This window comes from Cebus imitator, unplaced genomic scaffold (genome assembly GCF_001604975.1).
Source record: "Cebus imitator isolate Cc_AM_T3 unplaced genomic scaffold, Cebus_imitator-1.0 Scaffold256, whole genome shotgun sequence".
Classification (NCBI taxonomy): domain Eukaryota; kingdom Metazoa; phylum Chordata; class Mammalia; order Primates; family Cebidae; genus Cebus; species Cebus imitator.
In genome coordinates, this window is record NW_016107571.1 from 1536229 (window position 1) to 1557554 (window position 21326).

The 21326-nt window shown below is 41.7% G+C and overlaps 1 protein-coding gene across 3 annotated transcripts in view; it reads left to right on the forward strand.

Moving 5' to 3' along the window:
• AHCYL1 (adenosylhomocysteinase like 1) overlaps nucleotides 1-10850 on the forward strand; it is a 40816-nt gene extending 29966 nt beyond the window's left edge. For 2 of the 3 annotated variants that reach the window (XM_017499300.2, XM_037728131.1), the window contains exons 6-17: nucleotides 1612-1706; nucleotides 2273-2379; nucleotides 3225-3341; nucleotides 3559-3622; nucleotides 4365-4453; nucleotides 4835-4905; nucleotides 5283-5377; nucleotides 5462-5560; nucleotides 5979-6047; nucleotides 6690-6768; nucleotides 7884-8004; nucleotides 8801-10792. In XM_017499300.2, coding sequence (XP_017354789.1) covers nucleotides 1612-1706; nucleotides 2273-2379; nucleotides 3225-3341; nucleotides 3559-3622; nucleotides 4365-4453; nucleotides 4835-4905; nucleotides 5283-5377; nucleotides 5462-5560; nucleotides 5979-6047; nucleotides 6690-6768; nucleotides 7884-8004; nucleotides 8801-8807 — 1013 coding nt within the window. In that variant the 3' untranslated portion in view covers nucleotides 8808-10792. Of the gene's footprint in view, nucleotides 1-1611; nucleotides 1707-2272; nucleotides 2380-3224; nucleotides 3342-3558; nucleotides 3623-4364; nucleotides 4454-4834; nucleotides 4906-5282; nucleotides 5378-5461; nucleotides 5561-5978; nucleotides 6048-6689; nucleotides 6769-7883; nucleotides 8005-8800 lie in introns of all 3 variants that reach the window. The other variant, XM_017499299.1, reaches the window with a different exon arrangement.
• Nucleotides 10851-21326: the final 10476 nt, after the last annotated feature.

The following is a 21326-nucleotide window of genomic DNA, read 5'->3' on the forward strand; positions in this document are numbered from 1 at the left end:
TCATCTCAAAAAAAAAAAAAAAAAATGACCTTTGAAAAGAATCTAATGGCATGGGGAAATACACAGTTCTAATGTTAGTTGAACAAGGAAGAATGTTAAACTATATAAGTGCTATCAATTTTGTGAGAGAGCACAAGTAAGAAGTACCTTTTATGTTGGTAGTGCGTTAAATAATTTGGTATTCAGTATGGCATTGAAAATATATGGGCTTTTTGTGAGTTTAATTAAACATAAAATAATTTTTATTATTCATCCAGGCATGGTGGCCCACGCCTATAATCCCAGCACTTTGGGAGGCCAAAGCGGGCAGATCATTTGAGGCCAGGAGTTCAAGACCAGCCTGGCCAACATGGCGAAACCCAGACTCTACTAAAAATACAAAAATTAGCTGAGCATGGTGGTGTGCGCCTGTAATCCCAGCTACTTAGGAGGCTGAGGCAGGAGAATCGCTTGAACCTGGGAGGCAGAGGTTGCAGTGAGCTGCAGTGATCTGAGATCGTGCCACTGCAATGCAGCCTGGGCAACAGAGTAAAACTCCATCTCAAAAATAATGATAATAATAATAATAATAATAATTTTTATTATTCAAATATTCAGAAGAAAATCACTGTGAAGTTTCTTTGAGGACCTCCCATCTTTCTTTTTTTGTTTTTTCTTGAGACAGAGTCTCACTCTGTTGCCTAGGCTGGAGTGTAGTAGCACAGTCTCGACTCACTACAACCTCTGCCTCCCGGGTTCAAGTGATTTTTGTGCCTCAGCCTCATGAGAAGCTGGGATTGCAGGTGCACACCACCACACTCAGATAATTTTTGTATTTTTAGTAAAGGTGGGGTTTCACCATGTTGGCCGGACTCGAACTCCTGACCTCCAGTGATCTGCCTGCCTTGGCTTCCCAAAGTGTGGCATTATAGGCATGAGTCACCACATATGGGTGGACCTCTTATCTTTCTAAGATGCTCAGAAAACAACTTTATAATACTTTTGGGGTTTTTTTGTTTATTCTTTTCTGATAAGTGATAAAGGCTTTAGGACTGTGTTTCAAAAAATTTAGGAATTCCCAAAAACCTAAAATCCTACTACAAATAGTATTTGATGAATTTTTTTCCTTTTCCTTTTTTCTACTTTTACATGGATGAAATAAATCGTAACATGTATACAGTTTTATAACCTAAATATAATATTTTCACACGTAGTTTTCCATGTCACTGAAAACTTTGACAGAATCATTTGTAATACTCATGGCTATGTGATTTTACTTGACTATTTTCCTAATGTTGAACATTTAGGTTGTTTCAAGATGTTTACTAATATCAGTAATGCTCCAGTTAACAACTTTGTATTAACTCCCACTTCATTTTGTCTCCTTCTGTGTATAAAATTAGCCCAAAGAAAGGAACAGTTTAAGGTTCCAAAATACTTTTAAGACAAAAATTCTTTCGTTTCTTAACCTAAAGAATTTCTGAGCCAAAAATGATTCTTTGACTTTTTGCTCTTTTTTCCTTTCTGAAATAGTTTATTTTGCCTTTTTCTCTTCATGTGGATCTCAGAAAGTGATTTGGTCCAGGACACTCCTGAGAGGAGGAATCAGCTGATTCATTTCTGTCTCTACAGGAGTTGCAGTGTTCGCTTGGAAGGGCGAGTCAGAAGATGACTTCTGGTGGTGTATTGACCGCTGTGTGAACATGGATGGGTGGCAGGCCAACATGGTAATAATGCATATCTGTCCTACAGTTTGACAATAGATTTATTTCCTTTTTTTCCCTCAAAGCATGGTTCCCTAAATATGTTTTGGATGTTTGGTCTTATGTACTGACTTTGTTGCTAAAGTGTTTAGCTTGCTACCTATTCAGAATGGGTCTGAGTACTGAATGGAAAGGTGGGGGAAGGGTAAACTAGCTGAACACATGGCTCAAACACACCAGAATGAAATAGTGGTGCTGCTTTGGAGTAGGATCCTGCCTTCTTTCCTTCCTGCCCCAGTTCTCCTTTTGCATTCAAAGGGGCTATATATTTCAAGACTCTAGACTAAAAATGAGTCTGTGATTAGCTTAATACTCATCACTGTAGCCTAAAACAAACGTAGGAATCCTTTTAACCCTTTTACACCAACAAATTTGACTGTATTTCCACTGTCTAAGCCTGCTCTAAGGAGCTCTGAGGAGTACTCTTCCAAAACATACAGGGCTCTCTTACTAGTACAGAAAGTGGGTTCAAAGTTCCCCCCAGCCCTAGCAGCCTGAATGCCCATAGAAGTCTTCTGGCTGTTCTGTAGATCCTGGATGATGGGGGAGACTTAACCCACTGGGTTTATAAGAAGTATCCAAACGTGTTTAAGAAGATCCGAGGCATTGTGGAAGAGAGCGTGACTGGTGTTCACAGGTAACAGATTCTGGAGTAGCTGCCCCTTGTGTCCTTGCCTCAGCAAACTCTTCTGGTCTCTGTTAGGCTTTAGGACTGTGTTTTAGACTTATAACTATATGGGAATATCTTCATTAGACAAAACTTTTGAGTTTTTACTTTTGAAAAATCAAGTTGACCCTAGAAGAAAGTTATTTCAGGTTCTAGTTCATACATTTTTCTCTCCCATTTACTGCACTGAGTGATTCTCAACTAGTGTTGAGGGGCGGGTAGGGAATAAGTGTATCTTGAAAAACTGTATTAAATATTGTATTATTTTATATTTGAAATATGAAAACAATCCTATTGTAAAACTACATGTTATACATACTATGAAAAGTAAAACTGGGCAAAATATTCTTGGCTTGTCGGAATACTGAAAAGATATCTGAGTGTTTCTTGGGGCACATTGTGCATGCTTGCACACACACATACACACACACACACATACACACATACACACACACACACACACACAGAACCATATCAGAATCATCGATAGCCTTTGTTTATCAGAAGTAGGCATGGGGTTCTATTGAAAAATGCTAATCAAAGGTAATAACACTCCCTATAGGGGGAAGAGAAGTACATTTCTTCAATTGAAAGGTTTTTCTTTTCTTCCAAAAAAGGGGTAAAGGGAGAAGAAAATGAAAAGAAGTGTGGAGGGATGACAAGGAAATAATCATGTTTTGTGATATCCTTGGGCAATAAATGAAACTGGGAAGGGCAGCATGGAACTTGAAGAGAATTAGGTAGATTTTGCCACGTTTTATGTTCTGCCAGCTAACTTGGTTTTTGTTTGTTTTTGTGACCTCTTCTCCCTTTAGGTTATATCAGCTCTCCAAAGCTGGGAAGCTCTGTGTTCCAGCCATGAACGTCAATGATTCTGTTACCAAACAGAAGTTTGATAACTTGTACTGCTGCCGAGAATCCATTTTGGATGGGTAGGTTGAATGTATATATATTCAAACTTTTACGGGCTTCAGTCTTGTCCCCTGGTCTTCCTTTGGCTTTAAAAGTTTATTGGAGGGACCGTTTTATACTGAGCTCAGCCAGCTTCCAGTTGACATTCTCATGGGCATTGGCCCACACTTTTGACTGTGAAGAGGTACTGAGTTTGAGCTGTTAATGTTTGAGTTGAGCCCTTGTCTGTTTCCACAGCCTGAAGAGGACCACAGATGTGATGTTTGGTGGGAAACAAGTGGTGGTGTGTGGCTATGGTGAGGTAAATAGCTGGGTCTCAGTGTCTGTTTCTTTTTGTGTACTTGGGTGAAGGAGGCTTGTGCTGTCAATATAGAATCACTGATGCAAGGTTTAAATTTTTCTAAATAATGTATCTCAAACAATAGCAAAAGTCTTTTGTTCAGATTTATGAATAGAAACATACAAAATGAAGAGTTTTCAGATTTTACCATTTTGTCTTGTGGAATAGATAACAGTATCATTTTCCCCAATTATATAACAATAATCTTTAATGAGACTTAAGTGAGTATGTAGCATTTTAGCTCTACAAGTGACTTGCAGTAGAATTAAGGGTGGAATCTGAAATGGCATATAATTGTGTATCTCCAAACTGGAATAGGTCACATATTTTGTTGTCCTCAGCAATGACCCACAGAAGTTCCTGAGCTACTAGGCTATCCTTAAGTAGACTCATCTCAAGTAAGAGAACAAGAAGTTAGAGGTTACTTAGAGTAAGTTGTTTTTGCTTAGTCTTGTTTCCCCAGTGAAAACTGCTATGCAAAGCCCCAGTCCTTCCTAGGAGATGTCTGCTAAATTACCTCTCTAACAGATTCACAACGTAATCTGGGTCTGTTTCTGTTCTGCTGGGGATTGAAGAGTCTGTGCAGGTGCTCACCAGATGATGGGTTATTTCATGAAGGTTAATTCCTGTCTCACAAAAAACCTACCTACCCTAAATATCCATGACTTAATGAACCCAACGACTTGACTTTCTTTTTCTGCAGGTAGGTAAGGGCTGCTGTGCTGCTCTCAAAGCTCTTGGAGCAATTGTCTACATTACCGAAATCGACCCCATCTGTGCTCTGCAGGCCTGGTAAGAGAACAGTGATAATACTGTTAGATTCACTCCAGGTACTTTATGTTTCTGAGAATTCATAATTGACTATATTTCATAATTGACTATATTAATCATTTTTGCAGAAATCACTTAGGAGAAGAGAAGGCTAGGATTGCTGTGTTCTTCTCACTCTAACCCTGGGGCTTTCTTAGAGCCTCTTGGCATTTTTCCTTCCTGGATGGAGTCTCAGGGACTCTGAAGAGGCCAGTGTATATAGTTTAGTACAGTGTATCACTCACTATTCCTGTGAGGTGGCACTGGATCCAACTTTAGAAGAGGATCTTGCTGTCTCATTTCATGACCATCTTCGCTCCCACTGCCTTCTTGCCTTACTCATAGTGTTTTCTTTTCCTCCAGCATGGATGGGTTCAGGGTGGTAAAGCTAAATGAAGTCATCCGGCAAGTCGATGTCGTAATAACTTGCACAGGTAAATAACCTGCATAGAGGAGTGTTTATTCAGAGGCTAAATCTTGAAAGTCGTCTGACTGACTTGTATACAGAGGAGCTCAGACCTCTGTTCAGTATAAAGATCGCAGAACTAGAATAAGCTATCAGAACCTTAACATATTTTCCAGAGTAAAAATCCATTTTCCAGAGTGAAAAACCTTTTTCCGTGGTGACTTTGTATACTGCTTCATCTTAAGACCAGGTAGCCTAAGGAGCTGTTTATACACCTCTTCTCTCAGAACGTGTACATGTTCTTTAATGCCAGCAAACCTCCTGTCTCCTGAGTTCTGCCTGAAAGCCAGCCGGTACCTTTGTGGCTCGACATCTCTTTCCTTAGCCACCCATCTTTACTTTTAGGAAATAAGAATGTAGTGACACGGGAGCACTTGGATCGCATGAAAAACAGTTGTATTGTATGCAATATGGGCCACTCCAACACGGAAATCGATGTGGTAAGGCTTCTCTCATGTGTTGCTAGGCATTTCTCCCCTACTTTTCATTAATAACCATAGTCAACTATGCTTGCTTTCTTTCAGACCAGCCTCCGCACTCCGGAGCTGACGTGGGAGCGAGTACGTTCTCAGGTGGACCATGTCATCTGGCCAGATGGCAAACGAGTTGTCCTCCTGGCAGAGGTACACGCAGAGAAGGACTCTGGCAGAGCAGCACCAGCAGAGTAGTTAGATCCATGAGGGGAGAGAGGAGGGAAAGAAATATTGGGCCTATGTTTCCCTGAATTTTATCTTTGGAGAGAGATATATTTCACAAATTGCCTGGTCCCCAAAATAAAACCACTTAAAAAAAAAACAAACAAAAAAACCTATTCTTTACTAAGTAACACTATTTCCTAACCACAGCTGATTCTTTAACCTTTCAGACTCAGATGGATTTGCAGAAAATAGGAAAAAGCCTAGACTCCTGATCTGGAACTGTAATGCTTCCTCTTCCAACTGAGTCTAGAGGGGTATAAAGTCCTCTCCCGCTTTGGCTTGACTTGTATCATTGGAATCTGAGACAGAGCTCATCCCAGGGGGCTCTCTCTTACCTTTCCAGGGTCGCCTACTCAATTTGAGCTGCTCCACAGTTCCCACCTTTGTTCTGTCCATCACAGCCACAACACAGGTATGTGGCAAAATGCCTGCTTACACTGCACTGCGATTTATGGAACTGGGCATAGATCAGGGTTCCAGTGGGGGTGTGCTGTACAATGTTCTCATCAACCTATTCTTTTTTAATAAATTGTTGAGACTTAGGCATTCTGAAGTATAGAAGAGTCACCTGTCCTGAATAACATGGTGAAACCTCATCTCTACCAAAAATAGAAAAAATTAGCTGGGCACGGTGGCACGCGCCTGTAGTCCCAGCTACTTGGGAGGGTGAGGCAGGAGAATCACTTGAACCCGGGAGGCGGAGGTTATAGTGAGCCGAGATCATACCACTGCACTCCAGCATGGGCGACAGAGCGAGACTGTCTCCAAAAAAAGGAAAAAGAAGAGTCACCAGTCAATGTTTGTTGAATTAGCTATTTTAGTTGAGAATACAATGTTCCAGCTTAGTTTTATTTGATTCGTTCTTTTGTCAGGAACCAAACAAAAACAACAAATCCTCTTATGATGTGTGCTAACCTTTAGTATAGACAAAGTCCTAGATGCTGTCACTATGGTAGATCACTGTAGCACTTACCCAAATGCTGTTAAACCTGATTTTATTTGTATGTGCTTAAGAAATGTTTTTGTGTTTTCTGGCCTTCTTTTCCCATCTTAGGCTTTGGCACTGATAGAACTCTATAATGCACCTGAAGGACGATACAAGCAGGATGTGTACTTGCTTCCTAAGAAAATGGGTGAGTGAAAAACAGTGGAAACCTGTGCAGACAGCTGCATAGTCTGGTAAAATGACTGCTATGAAAGGCATTAGATTTAGAGCCAGAGTTCCAGTTCCTGTTCTTGTGCTTACTGGTTGTTTGACCTCAGGAAAAGTTCTAGTCTCCGTGAGCCTCAGTTTCTTGATTGGTAAAATGAGAATAATACTACATACGTTGTAGAATTGTGCGAGAATCACAGCTAATGAGTAACAGTGCTTAACACAATGGTTTAGGATAGATGTTCTTATTCTAAGTAGCCTTATGATGTTCAGTAAACTTCCCAGTGCAGCTGAGTATATACAGCCTTGGACCAAAATGAGAAAAACAAACACAAGTTTTGTTTTCCATTTTCTGTGAGGATATGCAGACTATCCAATCTCTTGTAAGCAGTTTGTGCTGTGTTCATGTGACATAATACATAGTTTCTAGTCCTTTACCTTTCTGCATGGTGGTTCCCATCTGCCATATCTCCTTGGCCAGCCCAAATCCCTGACATCTTAATGCTAAGATACTTCTTGCTCTCCTCTCCTCCAATAGCTTACTTCAGAGTTCTTTTTAAATGTATAATTATAAAAGGGAAGCTTATCTGTGGAAAAGTAATAATTTTGTGCCAACTACCTTAGAAATCCATGATCCTAAGATTTGACCCCAAGATCCGTGGATCTTATCCTAAATGAGTGTTAATGACACAGGCTCTTTCTAGCTTACTGGTGTCCACTTTGATTTATAATTTGACTATAATTTAATCTAGTTAAGGAAGTTGCTCCACGAAGGTAGGAGTAGCACGTGACATGTTGGCCACTGCAGGGAAGACCCCAGCTTTGCCAGAGAAGGGTAGAGAGGTAAAAGCCTCCTTTTATTACTGGTAAGTTGTTTTCTGAATGCACTTTAGATGTGCGGAGAGAAGCGCCCTGCCAGGAAAGGCAGCTTTGAGGTTTTTTTAGTTAAGCAAATATTTCAAGTTGGGAATTCTTTCAGTTATTCCACCCCTTGTCTGCTTTCTTTAAAAAGCTTCAAATGAACATAGAGGGAAGTTATAACCTGAGAGGCATATTGAAAAGGAGTCTGCTCTTCTGCCACTTTGCTCTTCCTAGATGAATATGTTGCCAGCCTGCACCTGCCATCATTTGATGCCCACCTTACAGAGCTGACAGATGACCAAGCAAAATATCTGGGACTCAACAAAAACGGGCCATTCAAACCTAATTATTACAGGTAACCTGAGGAGAAGCAAGTGAAAAAGCTCTTTTTGTCAGTATTAAACCAAGAAGGCTAGCCTGTTTCTGACATAAAGATCAAATGTTGTACCTGATTTTGAAGAGTACAAGAAATGTGTTCCAGGCCAAGTATGATGGCTCACGTAATCCCAGCACTTTGAGAGGCCTAGGCGCATGGATCACTTGAGGTCAGGAGTTCAAGACCAGCCTGGCCAACATGGCAAAACCCTATCTCTTAGCTGAGTGTGGGGGCATGCGCCTGTAATCATAGCTACTCAGGAGGCTGTGGCACGAGAATTGCTTGAACCTGGGAGGCAGAGTGAGCCAGGATCACATCATTGCACTCCAGCCTGGGTGATAGAGTGAGACTCTGTCCCAAAAAAAACCCAGCTGTTCTAGTTAACAAGGTAGACAGAGAGATTGTGATAAATGTAAGGGAGTTAGGGGATTTTTTGAAATTTTGGAGCCTGGGCTTCACCCCAAGAGATTCTGATATATTTGGTCTGGGATGGGACCAAATTTATAAAACATTATTTTGTAACATCTCCCCAGATTGTTGTAATGTTTAGTCAGAGTTGAAAAACACTGACTCTTGGGAGCAGGTAGTAACACCAGAAGTGGCATTGTCAGAGACGCTGTGGAAGAACAAGGAATAATGGTGCCCTGGGGAATGACTGCAGGGATCCCATCCAGGCTGGGAGGGGCCTTGGAGAAGGTGCTCCATTTCCGATTGTTCTCTTGGAACTCTCATATGGAAGATGTAAGTGTTAACCAGTCACTCTCTCTCTTTACAGATATTAATGGACCATATTACCAAGGACCAGTCCACATGAACCACACACTCTAAAAGAAATATTTTTTAAGATAACTTTTATTTTCTTCTTATTCCTTTCCTCTTGATTGTTTTTCCTATAATTCATTCTTGTTTTTTCATCTCATTATCTAAGTTCTGCAGACCACAAAGGAACTTGCTTCATGGCTCTTTAGATGAAATGGAAGTTCAGGGTTCCTCACCCTAGTCACTAAAGAAGGATTTTACTCTCCCAGCCCAGAAAGGTGATTCTTTCTTTACCATTTCTAGGGACTTTAGTCTTAATTAGGTACCTTATTAACAGGAAATGCTAAGGTACCTTCTCTGTGGAACAATCTGCATATGTCTAAATCGCCTTAAAAGAGCCCATTTCTTAGCTGCTGAAATCAGTGCTGTTTCACTTCTTCAGAGAAGTAGGGATGGTATCTACCAGGCAGGTAGGTTAGATGTAGGTGGTGCATGTTAATTTCCCTTAAAAGTTCCAAGCCCTGTTTCCTGTGTAAAGGTGGTATGTCTGGTTCAGAGGTGTGTGTAATGAGCATTGCTTGTTAAGACCAGGAGGCCCACTTGGATGTATAGTACAGCCTTTCCTCTACTCCCACCAGACTTTCTTATTTTTCTAGTTTTTAACTAGACTCTACTCTATTGAGTTGAATTTTGTCCCCTAGGATTTATTTCTATTGTCCAAAAAGAAAAATTAAGGAAAATTTTTAGTGTTAATGCTGAGGAACTGCTTGAAATAGTTAGTCGTTACCAATTTCTCTTTTGAACCTTGGAGCTAAGGATGCTGAGTCTAGAGAAATGCTAGTCTCAAACCCCGTTATAGCCCTGTGTTTCTAACCCATAGTTTATTGCATCAGTGAACTGGAGCCATAACAGCAAATTCTGTCAGCTCTGTCCCATACAGCTGTGCTGAAGGCGAATTTCTTGAGCCATTACTCAGTATAAAGCACTGAGTTCTATCTTTAGGATTTATCTTTAAGATCAAATTTCTGGTCAGCTGTGCTTCTGCAACCTGAAATATTTAAAGGGGGGTAGGTGTGGGCAGGAGGAGGAATGATAAATTGGGCCAGGGTGAGAAAAATCTAGCTTCACATAATTTGTCTGGGACTATACACCCTATAATGGTAGTTTTACAGAAGTAATAATGACTTTTGATTGCTACATACCACAAAAAGTTTATGAACTGAGATCTTAAAGGGCAATTGATGTGTGGAGAAAGTAATCAGTACATCCTGGCTTATGCTCTGAAAGAATCTCCAGAGAGGCTCTCTCAAAGATCAGGGAGATGTATTTCCATGCCATGCACCCTGCTTCCCAGCATTTCTGCATGGTCAAATGAGCTTTATGCTCATGAGCTTTAAGTATATAATTATCCAGGATTTTAAATCCTCAACCTGTTCTAGCTTGTGACCCTTCAAAGTTGGGTCATACATTAGTGCTAGATACTAGAAATTTTCACTTTTCCATTGATCAGAGAGACAGACATTAAAAACAAAAATAAAGGAAAGCTTTCACTCTGCACCTTCTTAGCAGGGGACAATTGTCTTGCCAAAACTTTTTTCCCTTTTCTCTCCCATTTTTCCCCACCCAGTCCCTTCTCATTCCTTGCCAGTGTGACCATGCTTTCTTCTCTGTAGATGTTAACAGTTAAGGCCCTTTTTCCTCGGGCACTTAACCAGCCAATCAGAACACCACATCTGTTAGGGGAGGTAACCTGGCCAACAACGTATCCATCACATCCGCCCTGCTGGAGGGAAGGGACCCACATTCACCTGCCCTCTGGCCTGCCCCCTGATCCCATATCTATTACTGTGTCCATAGGAATTTAATAGGTAAGGGCTCTGTCTCTGTCAAGCCATGTAACAAAGGACACTGCAAAAAAAAAAAAAAGTCGGGCATCAGAGGGAGCATGTGGAGAGCAACTTGGGAGGAAGGAGTTCATTTTGTATTGAATGATTTTTAATGAATGCAATATTAATCCTTGCAGATTAGCAATAATCATTAAAATCAATTAAAATGATAAAACCTTATTGGCAGTCTGTGTGTGTCATTCTTTGTTGAACAGCAAAACTTCACTAGAACCTATTTTCTAAGGTATGACAAGTTATAGGTCAGCAGCATTTAATAGAGATTTGTTGAGGACCTAATTTGTAGAGGCTGGATACAGTATTCTTCAGTAATACCTGGAGTTTTGTATTCCTGCTCTGTGCCAAGCACCCGGCCTGGGTACTTTCACTCCTAACCTCCTTCAGAAAGCAGATTTGCTGCTTAAGCCTCAGAGCTCTTCATTGCATAGTTCCTTCTGAGACCTAATTTCTAAAGAATGCCCCAAAGTTATGTAAGCTTCAGCCTCCCCCCCACACCTATATCCATTTCTAAAGTGATCTCAGTGTCATCTTTTTTTTTTTTTTTTTGAGACAGGGTCTCACTCTCACCCAGGTTGGAGTGCAGTGGCTTGATCTGAGCTCACTGCAACTTCTGCCTCCCAGGCTCAAGCAATCCTCCCACCTCAACCTCTTGAGTAGCTGAGACCAGAGTCTCAGCTAATTTTTTTGTATTTTTGGTAGAGATGGGGTTTCACCACGTAGTCCAGGCGGATCTCAAAACTCCTGGGCTCAAGCGAGCCTCCTGCCTCTGCCTCCCAAAGTGCTAGGATTACAGGCATGAGCCACAGTGCCTGGCCAGTGTCTTCTGATGTAACAAAGTAAAAGTATCTGTCTTGGTCAGTTTCTGTTGCTCCAACAAAATCCTGAGACTGAGTAATTTATGAAGAACAGAAATTGATATTCTCACAGTTCTGGAGGCCAGGAAGTCCAAAGTCAAGTCGTTGGCAGATTTGGCGTATAAAGAGGGCTGCTCCCCACTTCCAAAATGGTGCCTCTTATGCATCCTCATATAGCAAAAGGTAGAAGAGCAAAACGGGCCTACCTATTTCCCTCTAGTCCTTGTTTAATAAGGACATTCAACCCATTCATGAGGACAGAGCTCCAAAAAAGGCCCTACCTCTTGATACTATCACATTGGCAATTAAGCTTCAACACATGAATTTTGAGAGATACTCAGATCACAGCATTCCACCTTTGGCCCCCCAAATTTATGTCCTCCCTATATGCAAAATACGTCCAAAACGCCATAAAGTCTTAACTCATTCCAGCACCAACTTAGAAGTCTAGAGTCTCATCTAAATCAAATACAGATGGGACTTAAGATACAGTTCATTCAAGGCCGGGCACAGTGGCTCATACCTGTAATCCCAGCACTTTGGGAGGCTGAGGCAGGAGGATCACCTGAGGTCAGGAGTTCGAGACCAGCCTGGCCAACATGGCCAAACCCTGTCTCTACTAAAAATACAAAAATTAGCTGGACCTGGTGGCGGGCGCCTGTGATTCCAGCTACTGCCGGGGGTGGGGTAGGGGGAAGGGGGGACTGAGGCAAGATAATTGCTTGAAACGGAGGCAGAGTTTGCATTGAGTAAGCGAAGATGGCGCCATTGCACTCCAGCCTGGGCAACAGAGCGAGACTTCATCTCACTCACACAAAAAAGATACAGTTCATCCTGAGACAAATTGCTCTCCAGCTGTGAACTTGTGAAATCAAATGAGTTATGTACTTAAAAAATACAATGGTGGGATAGGCATAGGGAATGTTGTTATTCTGAAAGGGAGAAATAGGAAAGAAAAGAGGAGTAACAGATCCCAATCAAATCTAAAACACAACAGGACACATGTTAAACCTCACACTTCGGAATAATCAGACTCCCATGCCCTACCATCTGGATGCACTGGGGTGGGGTTTGTGCCCCAAAAGCTTTGCTGGGTGCAACCCATGTGGCAGCTCTCCCAGGCTGGAGTTTGTTCTGGGTTCTTGAAGCCACTTTGTTCCCATAGCTCCACTAGGCATTGCCCTAGTGGGGACTCTGCAGTAGCAGGAAGAGTGGCAGTTCTCTTCCTGGAACTCAAAGCTCTCCAAGGCATCCTTTGAAATCTATGTAGAGGTAGCTGTGCCTCCGTAGCTTGTGCTCTCTGTGGACCTGCAGGGTTAGCGCTATGTGGACACCGCCAAGGTTTATTGCTTGTGACCTCTGGAACAGCAGCTCACATTGCATGGGGTCCACTTTTGAACCAACAACTGGGGCAGTTATTAAGGGATGCCTCACCAGAATTTGAGGAAAAGAAACTTGAGGCAGCCCTGGACAGCAAGCCCCAAGACGCCCCTCTTCCCGCCCCTCCCACCCCAGGCACACTGGATTTCTCCTTTGAAACCTGCTGCTTCAGGGCTCTGGTACTTTGAGCCTCTAATGGGAGTGGCAGCCTTGAATATCTGAAATGCCTTCAGGGTCTTTCTTCATTGTCTTACTGACTTTTTTTTTTTTTTTAATTAAGACAGGGCTTCACAGTATTGGTCTTTTTATTTTTTGAGATGGAGTCTGGCTCTGTTGCCCAGGTGGAATGCAATGGCATGATCTTGCCTCACTGCAACCTCTGCCTCCCGCGTCCGAGTGATTCTTGTGCCTCAGTCTCCCGAGTAGCTGGGATGACACGCTCCTGCCACCACACCCAGCTAATTTTTGTATTTTTAGTAGAGACAGGTTTTCACCATGTTGACCAGGCTGGTCTTAAACTCCTGACCTCAGGTAATCTACCTGCCTCAACCTCCCAAAGTGCTGGGATTATAGGCATGAGCCACCGCACCCAGCCTGTGTATACTTTCAAAGTAGCCTTCCATAAAGTATTTCTTAAATACAATAATGGGGAAAAGAGTAGCTTCACAGTGAAGAAGTCTGGCAGACCACCTTAATCAATAGAAACAAATGAGCATCAACAGCGGGACAAATCCAGATCTTCACCACTTGATAGGTTGCATTGAGAAGAACACAACATTCCTTCTAAGACAGATCCATATTGAAGGGCATTTTACAAAAGAATGAATCTTCTAAAGTATCAAAGTCAAAGAATGACTAAATAACTGCAGGAGACTAATATACCTGGGCCAGGTGTGGTGGTTCACACCTGTAATCCTAGCACTTTGGGAGGCTGAGACCGGTGGATCATGAGGTCAGGAGTTTGAGACCAGCCTGGCCAACATGGTGAAACCCCTTCTCTACTAAAAATACAAAAATTAGCTGGATGCAGTGGCGGGCGTCTATAATCCCAGCTACTCAGAAGGCTGAGGCAGGAGAATCAGTTGAACCCAGAAGGCAGAGGCTGTAGTGAGCCAAGATCACGCCACTGCACTCCAGCATGGGCAACGACAAAGGGAGGCTCCATCTCGAAAAAAAAACTAAATGTTATCCTGAACTTGTTCATTTTGTTATATAAAGATATAAAGGATCTTATTGGGGCAACCGATAAAACTTGAAAGGGCTCAGAGGATGAGAGGAGAGTAATATTTGTCAATTTCCAAAGGTGAATGGCTGAACTGTGGTTATATAGAAAGCTTGTTCGTAGGAAATAAACACTAAAGTATTAGGAGTGATGAGTCAACAACTCACTTTCAGATGAGTCAGGAAAAAACTATTTGTGATATACTTGCTACGTTTTTGTTAGTTTGATTATTTCAAAGTTAAAATTTTGTTCAATGAGAATTTGAAGATAAAAAAAGTCAGGCTGGGCCGGGCGCGGTGGCTCAAGCCTGTAATCCCAACACTTTGGGAGGCCTAGGCGGGTGGATCACAAGGTCAAGAGATCNTTATTAATGCATTTGTGCATTTTTTTACAAACTGATATATTACTTTTACAATTCAAAATATTTTAATAAAATTTAAGAAAGAAAAGTAAAAAAATAGTCACCCCCTTCCCTCCTTGTAAGTCATGGTTCAAGCCTTGAATTGATTGTGAAATTAAAATTTCTATTCAATTTCTCTATGAGCTATTTTAATGCCTGAAAGCAAGTAGTGAAATTGAATGAGATGAAAAAGCTAAGGGACTTACCTGAAATGTCCTCAAGGACTAGGAATGGAAGGAGTGTTGGCTGGTGATGATCAAACTTTAATATGCATCACAATCACCTGGAGGGCTTGTTAAAACACAGACTTCTGGTCCCACTCCCTGAGTTTCTGATTCAGGAGATCTGGAGGATGGTCTGTCAGGTCTGAGAATTTGCATTTCTTTTTTTTGGTGGGGGAAAGGGGTCAGGGGCAGAAGGATATGGCTAGGCTGTGTCCCCACCCAAAAGCTCACCTTGAATTGTAATTCTCATAATCCCCATGTATCAAGGGAGAGACCAGGTGGAGGTAATTGAACCATGGGGGCAGTTTTTCCCTTGCTGTTCTCATGATAGTGAGTCTCACGAGATTTGATGGTTTTAGAAGCATCGGGCATTTCCCTTGCTTGTATTCACTCTGTCCTGCTGCCCTGTGAAGAAGGTGCCTGCTTCTCCTTCGCCTTCCACCACAATTGTAAGTTTCTTGAGGCCTCCCAAGCCATGCAGAACTGTGAGTCAATTAAACCTCTTTCCTTTCTAAATTACGCATTCTTAAGCAGTTCTTTATAACAGTGTGAGAACAAAGTAACACAATGATAATAAATGACCATGTTACTGGTTTATGTATTTACTGTGCTATACTTTTTATCATTATTTTAGAGTGTACTCCTTCTAATTATTAAAAAAAAATGTTTTCTAAGTTTCCAGGTGATATTGATGTTGATGTTGATAGTCCAGGGACCATACTTTGAGAATGACTGTTAAAGGTAGTAGTAAGATAATAACAAAACAATATTCCTGTTTTTATTCACTAAGTTCAGTTCATTCAATAAGCCAGTTTTATAAACAAAGATATATGTATAAGAAATATTGCAGACTGGTAGGGTGTGGTGGCTCACACTTGTAATTCCAGCACTTTGGGAGGCCAAGGTGAACAGATAACCTGAGGTCAGGAGTTTGAGACCACCCTGGCTAACATGGCAAAATGCTGTCTCTACTAAAAACACAAAAATTAGCCAGGTGTGGTGACACACACCTATCATTCCAGCTACTCAGGAGGTTGAGTCAAGAGAATCGTTTGAACAAGGGAGGCAGAGCTTGCAGTGAGCCAAGGTCACACCATTGCACTCCAGCATGGGTGACAGAGTGAGATCCATCTCAAAAACAAAACAAAACAAAAAAAGGAATATTGCAGCCTTAGTTTTAAAAGCAAAACATACTCATAAATATGGGATTGAATAAATTATGATATATCTATAGAATGGAATATTATCATTAATATAATAATATATCATGATATTAAATGTATCTAATACATGATTTTAGATGAAAATAAAGCAGCCCAACAATATTCATAGTATAACCCCATCTTTGTAAGTAAATACATGCTTGTACATCAGTTGAAATCAAACAGAATAATACGTAAGAATTTGCTGGCTGGGTGTGGTAGCTCATGCCTTTAATCTCAGCACTTTGGGAGGCAGAGGCATGCAGATCACCTGAGGTCGGGAGTTAGAGACCAGCCTGATCAGCACGGAGAAACCCCGTCTCTACCAAAAAATGCAACATTAGCCAGGAGTGGTGGCACATGCCTGTAATCCCAGCTACTGGGGAGGCTGAGGCAGGAGAATCACTTGAACCTGGGAGGCAGAGGTTGTAATAAGCAAAGATAGCGCCATTGCACTCTAGCCTAGGCAAAAAGAGCAAAACTCCGTCTCAAAAACAAAAAAAAAAAAAAAAAAAAAAAAGTCAGGCTGGCCTGATCAATTAAGAAAATTTTAAAAATCAACTGTGCTCTATTTAGGGACATCTTAGACCAAATAATAAAGGTAAAGGCTTTTGGATTAGTAAAGCAAAATAAAACAAAATCAACAGAAAAATGATATTTTATATGTCTATACAAAAAAGTATTTCACTGACAATACATCACAACTGAAGTAATATACAGACCAGGAAGTTCAACAAGAAAGTGGAAGCCAGTACAGTAGCTTTCTCCTGTAATCCCAGTACTTTGTGAGGCCAAGGTAGGAGGACTGCTTGAGCTCAGGGGTTTGAGACCAGCCTGGGCAACATACTGAGACTCATTTAAAAAGTTAGTCGGGTATGGTGCTGCACACCTATAGTCCCAACTACTTTGAGGGCTGAGGTGGGAAGACTGCTTGAGCCCGGGAAGTCAAGGCTGCAGTGTAACCCTGATCATGCCACTGTATTCCAGCCTGGGTGGAAGGTTGAGACCTTGTCTCAAAAAAAAAAAAAAAAGAAAAGAAAAAGAAAAAGAGAAGTGATGAGGGGTTTCGAAGAACTACTCCAAAGTGTTCTTTGGTTATGGATACTGAACAAAGGCTTCCCTGCCAAATCACTTCTGAATTCAGGACATTTCTAGAGAAATCTGTAAGTTTTGAAAGAATGTAGGCCAGGCGCGGTGGCTCACACCTGTAATCCCAGCACTTTGGGAGGCCGAAGCAGGTAGATCACGAGGTCAGGAGTTCAAGACCAGCCTGGTCAAGTTGGTGAAATTCTGTCTCTACTAAAACAAAAATTAGCCAGGCACAGTGGGAGGCAACTGTAATCCCAGCTACTCAGGAGGCTGAGGCAGGAGAATAGCTTGAACCCGGGTGTTGGAGCTTGCAGTGAGCCAAGATTGTGCCACTGTACTCCAGCCTGGGCAACAGAGTGAGATTCCGTCTCAAAAAAAAAAAAAAATGTAAAAGAAGAATTAACATCAGTACTTCTCTGCTAACTGGTGATGAAACAGTCAGTTAGAGCAATGGTTGGTGAAACTATAGCTGTCCCATGAGCCAAACTGGTCTACTGCTTGTGTGTGTAGTCCCCAAGCTAAGAATGGTTTTTACATTTTTAAACAGTTGGAAAAAAAATCACTAATATTCTGTGACATGTGAAAATTATCTAAGATTCAAATTTTAGTGTCCATATATGGAGTAACACTAAAGTATTAGGAGTGATGGGTCATCAAGTCAACAATTCACTTTCAGATGGGTCAGGAAAAAATTATTTGTAATATACTTGCTACTTTTTTGTTAGACTGATTATTTCATAGTTAAAATTTTGATTATAGCCACAGTCATTCATTCATGAAACGTCTATGGCTATTTTCATGCCATGGTGGTAGGGTTGAATAGGTGAAACAAATGGCCTACAAAACTCAAAATGCTTACTATCTGGCCCTTTACAGAAAGTTTGCTGATCCCAGGTATAAAGGCTGCGTTGAGTAGAAAGGGAAACATGTATCAGAAAGCATTTAATTTGCATTCTGTTATGTATCAGAAAGCATTTAATTTGCATTCTGTTAGGTAAGAAGAGGGATCTCTGTGTGAGAGCAGAATGAAAGTATTAGAAAAGAAAGGATATCGAACAAAGCATTTTCCAGTCTGGTTGCAGATGCTAAATTCACCCGCGCCCTGACCAGGATTCACTTTGGGATTAGGAAATGTCAGCAGACTGATAAAGCAACTCAGATAGTGCTTGGGAAGGTAATTGTTATTGCAATCTAGAATAGGTACTTGAGTCGGGCACAGTGGCTCATGCCTGTAATCCCAGCACTTTGGGAGGCCGAGGCCAGCCGGATCACCTGAGGTCAGGAGTTCAAGACCAGCCTGGCCAACATGGCAAAAACTATCTCTACTAAAAATTCAAAAATTAGCCGAGCATGATGGCTCATGCCTGTAATCCCAGCTACTTAGGAGGCTGAGGCAGGAAAATTGCTTGAATCCAGGAGGCAGAGGCTGCAGTGAGCCAAGATTGTGCCACTGCCCTCCAGCTTGGGCAACAGAGAGAGACTTGGTCTCAAAGAAAAATAAATAAATAAATAAATAAATAAATAACATGTATAATCGATTTAAACTTATAATTTTAAGTTGCAACCAATTTTACATATAGTATTGGAAATTTATATTATGTATTAGAAACATATAAGTACACAGTATTGGAACTTTTTTTTTTTGAGACAGAGTCTAACTTTGTCACCCAGGCTAGAGTGCAATGGTGTGGTCTAGGCTCACTGCAACCTCTGCCTCTTGGGTTCAAGTGATTCTCCCGCCTCAGCCTCCTGAGTAGCTGGGACTACCGGCACGTGCCACCACACCTGGCTAATTTTTGTATCTTTAGTAGATATGGGGTTTCACTGTGTTGGCCAGGGTGGTCTTGAACTCCTGACATCAAGTTATCCACCCACCTTGGCTTCCTAAAGTCCTGGGACTACAGGCGCGAGCTACAGTGCTTAGCCTATAAGCTGAACTTTAAAAAGCTTAAGCAATGGTTTTTTTACTTTAATACATTGAATGTCAATTTATTTAGCTAAAGTAACATCTCTTCTGTCTACACATGCAGCACTTGAAGACATTTTAAAATGTTGTCACTGGAAGGAATTATTCTGGGTTGTGGCCTTTCTCCCTCATCTGGCTGTCTTGTGGCGTGGTTCTTCACTACAACCACCAGATGGCGCATTTTCTCATGTGCTCTGGTTGTCTCCAGCCAACAAAGGATAATAAAATACAGGTCTGCAATTCTTTCTCTGAAACCCTTGTGTTTTGAAATTGAGAATTTCCCAGGTGTTTATAAAATAGATGAAGACACAGTATATTACATAATACTTTGCCTTAATTTTTTAAAAAATTTTGTTTTTAGAGACAGGGTCTTTCTCTCCGGCCCAGGCTGGAGCGCAATGGCAGGATCTAGCTCACTGCAGCCTGGAACTCTAGGGCTCAAGCGATTCTCTCACCTCAGCCTCCTGAGTAGCTGGGATGACGGACGTGCCACAATGCCCAGCTAATTTTGTAATTCTTTTGTAGAGATCGGGTCTCACTGTGTTGCTCAGGCTGGTCTTAAACTCCTGGTCTCAAGTGATCACTCCACTTTGGTCCATCAAAGCGCTATGACTACAGGCATGAGCCACCATGACCAGCCTTGACTTAGTCTTTTGGCTAATTCATACTGTATGTAAGGAAGCTGAGATGTTATAAATTAATCTGTCCTGAGAAAGAGTTAAGCAGGCTGGTCCCTTTGGAAGACAGAATTAACTATTAGTTATTTGCCTTATTAGTTAACTAAAACATTATTAATATTTTCCTCTTCTCATAGCCATTAATGAAGAGGACACGGTAACTAGATAGTAAGACCAGACCCATAGATGCTTTATATGCTATGTAGATTAATATTGAGCATTTCAGTGACTAGCAATGTATTGGTCAGGGCTAGGATGGAAATTGGAGAAATAGGCTCACTCTGCCTCCCAGCATATACTTAGCTATCGATGAATGTGAAACATCTTACCCAGTACCTGACACTCTGTAGGCACAGAATACATGTCAATTTCCTTTTACAGAGCCCAACTGGAGCAGCCACTATGTTCTTGCAGCTCCTGCAATACTAGAATGGCTCAAATATGAAATTTCACTTCCTCCAGTCTCTTGAATAATGACTGCTTATGGTGAAGGAAGGCTTCTCAACTTGGGTGTCACCTCTTGGTAATAATTCTCCTTTTTTTTTGTAAACAAACAATGCTTTGTAGTTTTCTTTCTTTTTAATTTTTGAGAAAGAGTCTCCCTCTGTCACCCAGGCTAGAGTGCAGTGGTGCAATCTCAGCTCACTGCAGCCTCTGCCTCCCAGGTTCAAGAGATTTTCCTGCCTCAGTCTCCTGAGTAGCTGAGATTACAGGCACATGCCACCATGCCCAGCTAATTTTTGTATTTTTAGAAGAGACAGGGTTTCATCATAGTGACCAGGCTGGTCTTCAACTTGTGACCTCAAATTATCCGCCCACCTCAGCCTCCCAAAGTGCTGGGATTACAGGTGTGAGCCACCGCACCCAACGAGCTTTATAGTTTTCAATGAGTTCACATAAATTAGCTCATTGGATCCACAGCCTCAAAATGTTACAGGAAAGGGGTCTCAATCCAGATGCCAAGAGAGGGCTCTTAGATCTCTCACAAGAAATAATTCAGGGTGAGTCCATAGGGTAAAGCTTATTATGAAAGTGAAGGAATGTAAGAATGGCTGCGCCACAGGCAGAGCAGCTCCAAGGGCTGCTGGTTGCCCATTTGTGGGCTTATTTCTTGATTATATGCTAAACAAGGGGTGGATTATGTACGTCTCCCTTTTTTAGACCATCTGGGGTAACTTCCTGGTGTTGCCATGGCATTTGTAGACCCTCACGGCACTGGTGGGAGTGTAAAAGTGAGGAGGACCAGAGGTCGCTCTCATCGCCGTATTGGTTTTGGTGGGTTTGGGCCGGCTTCTTTACTGCAGACTGTTTTATCAGCAGGTTCTTTGTGACCTGTATCTTGTGCTGACCTTATATCTCATCCTGTGACTAAGAATGCCTTAACCTCCTGGGAATGCAGCCCAGTGGGTCTCAGCCTCATTTTATTCAGCCTATTCAAGATGAAGTTGCTCTGGTTCACACACTTCTGACAGAAAGACAGGTAGGATTATTCTTTTTTTTTTTTGAGACAGAGTTTCGCTCTTGTTACCCAGGCTGGAGTGCAATGGCGCAATCTCGGCTCACCGCAACCTCCGCCTCCCAGGTTCAGGCAATTCTCCTGCCTCAGCCTCCCGAGTAGCTGGGA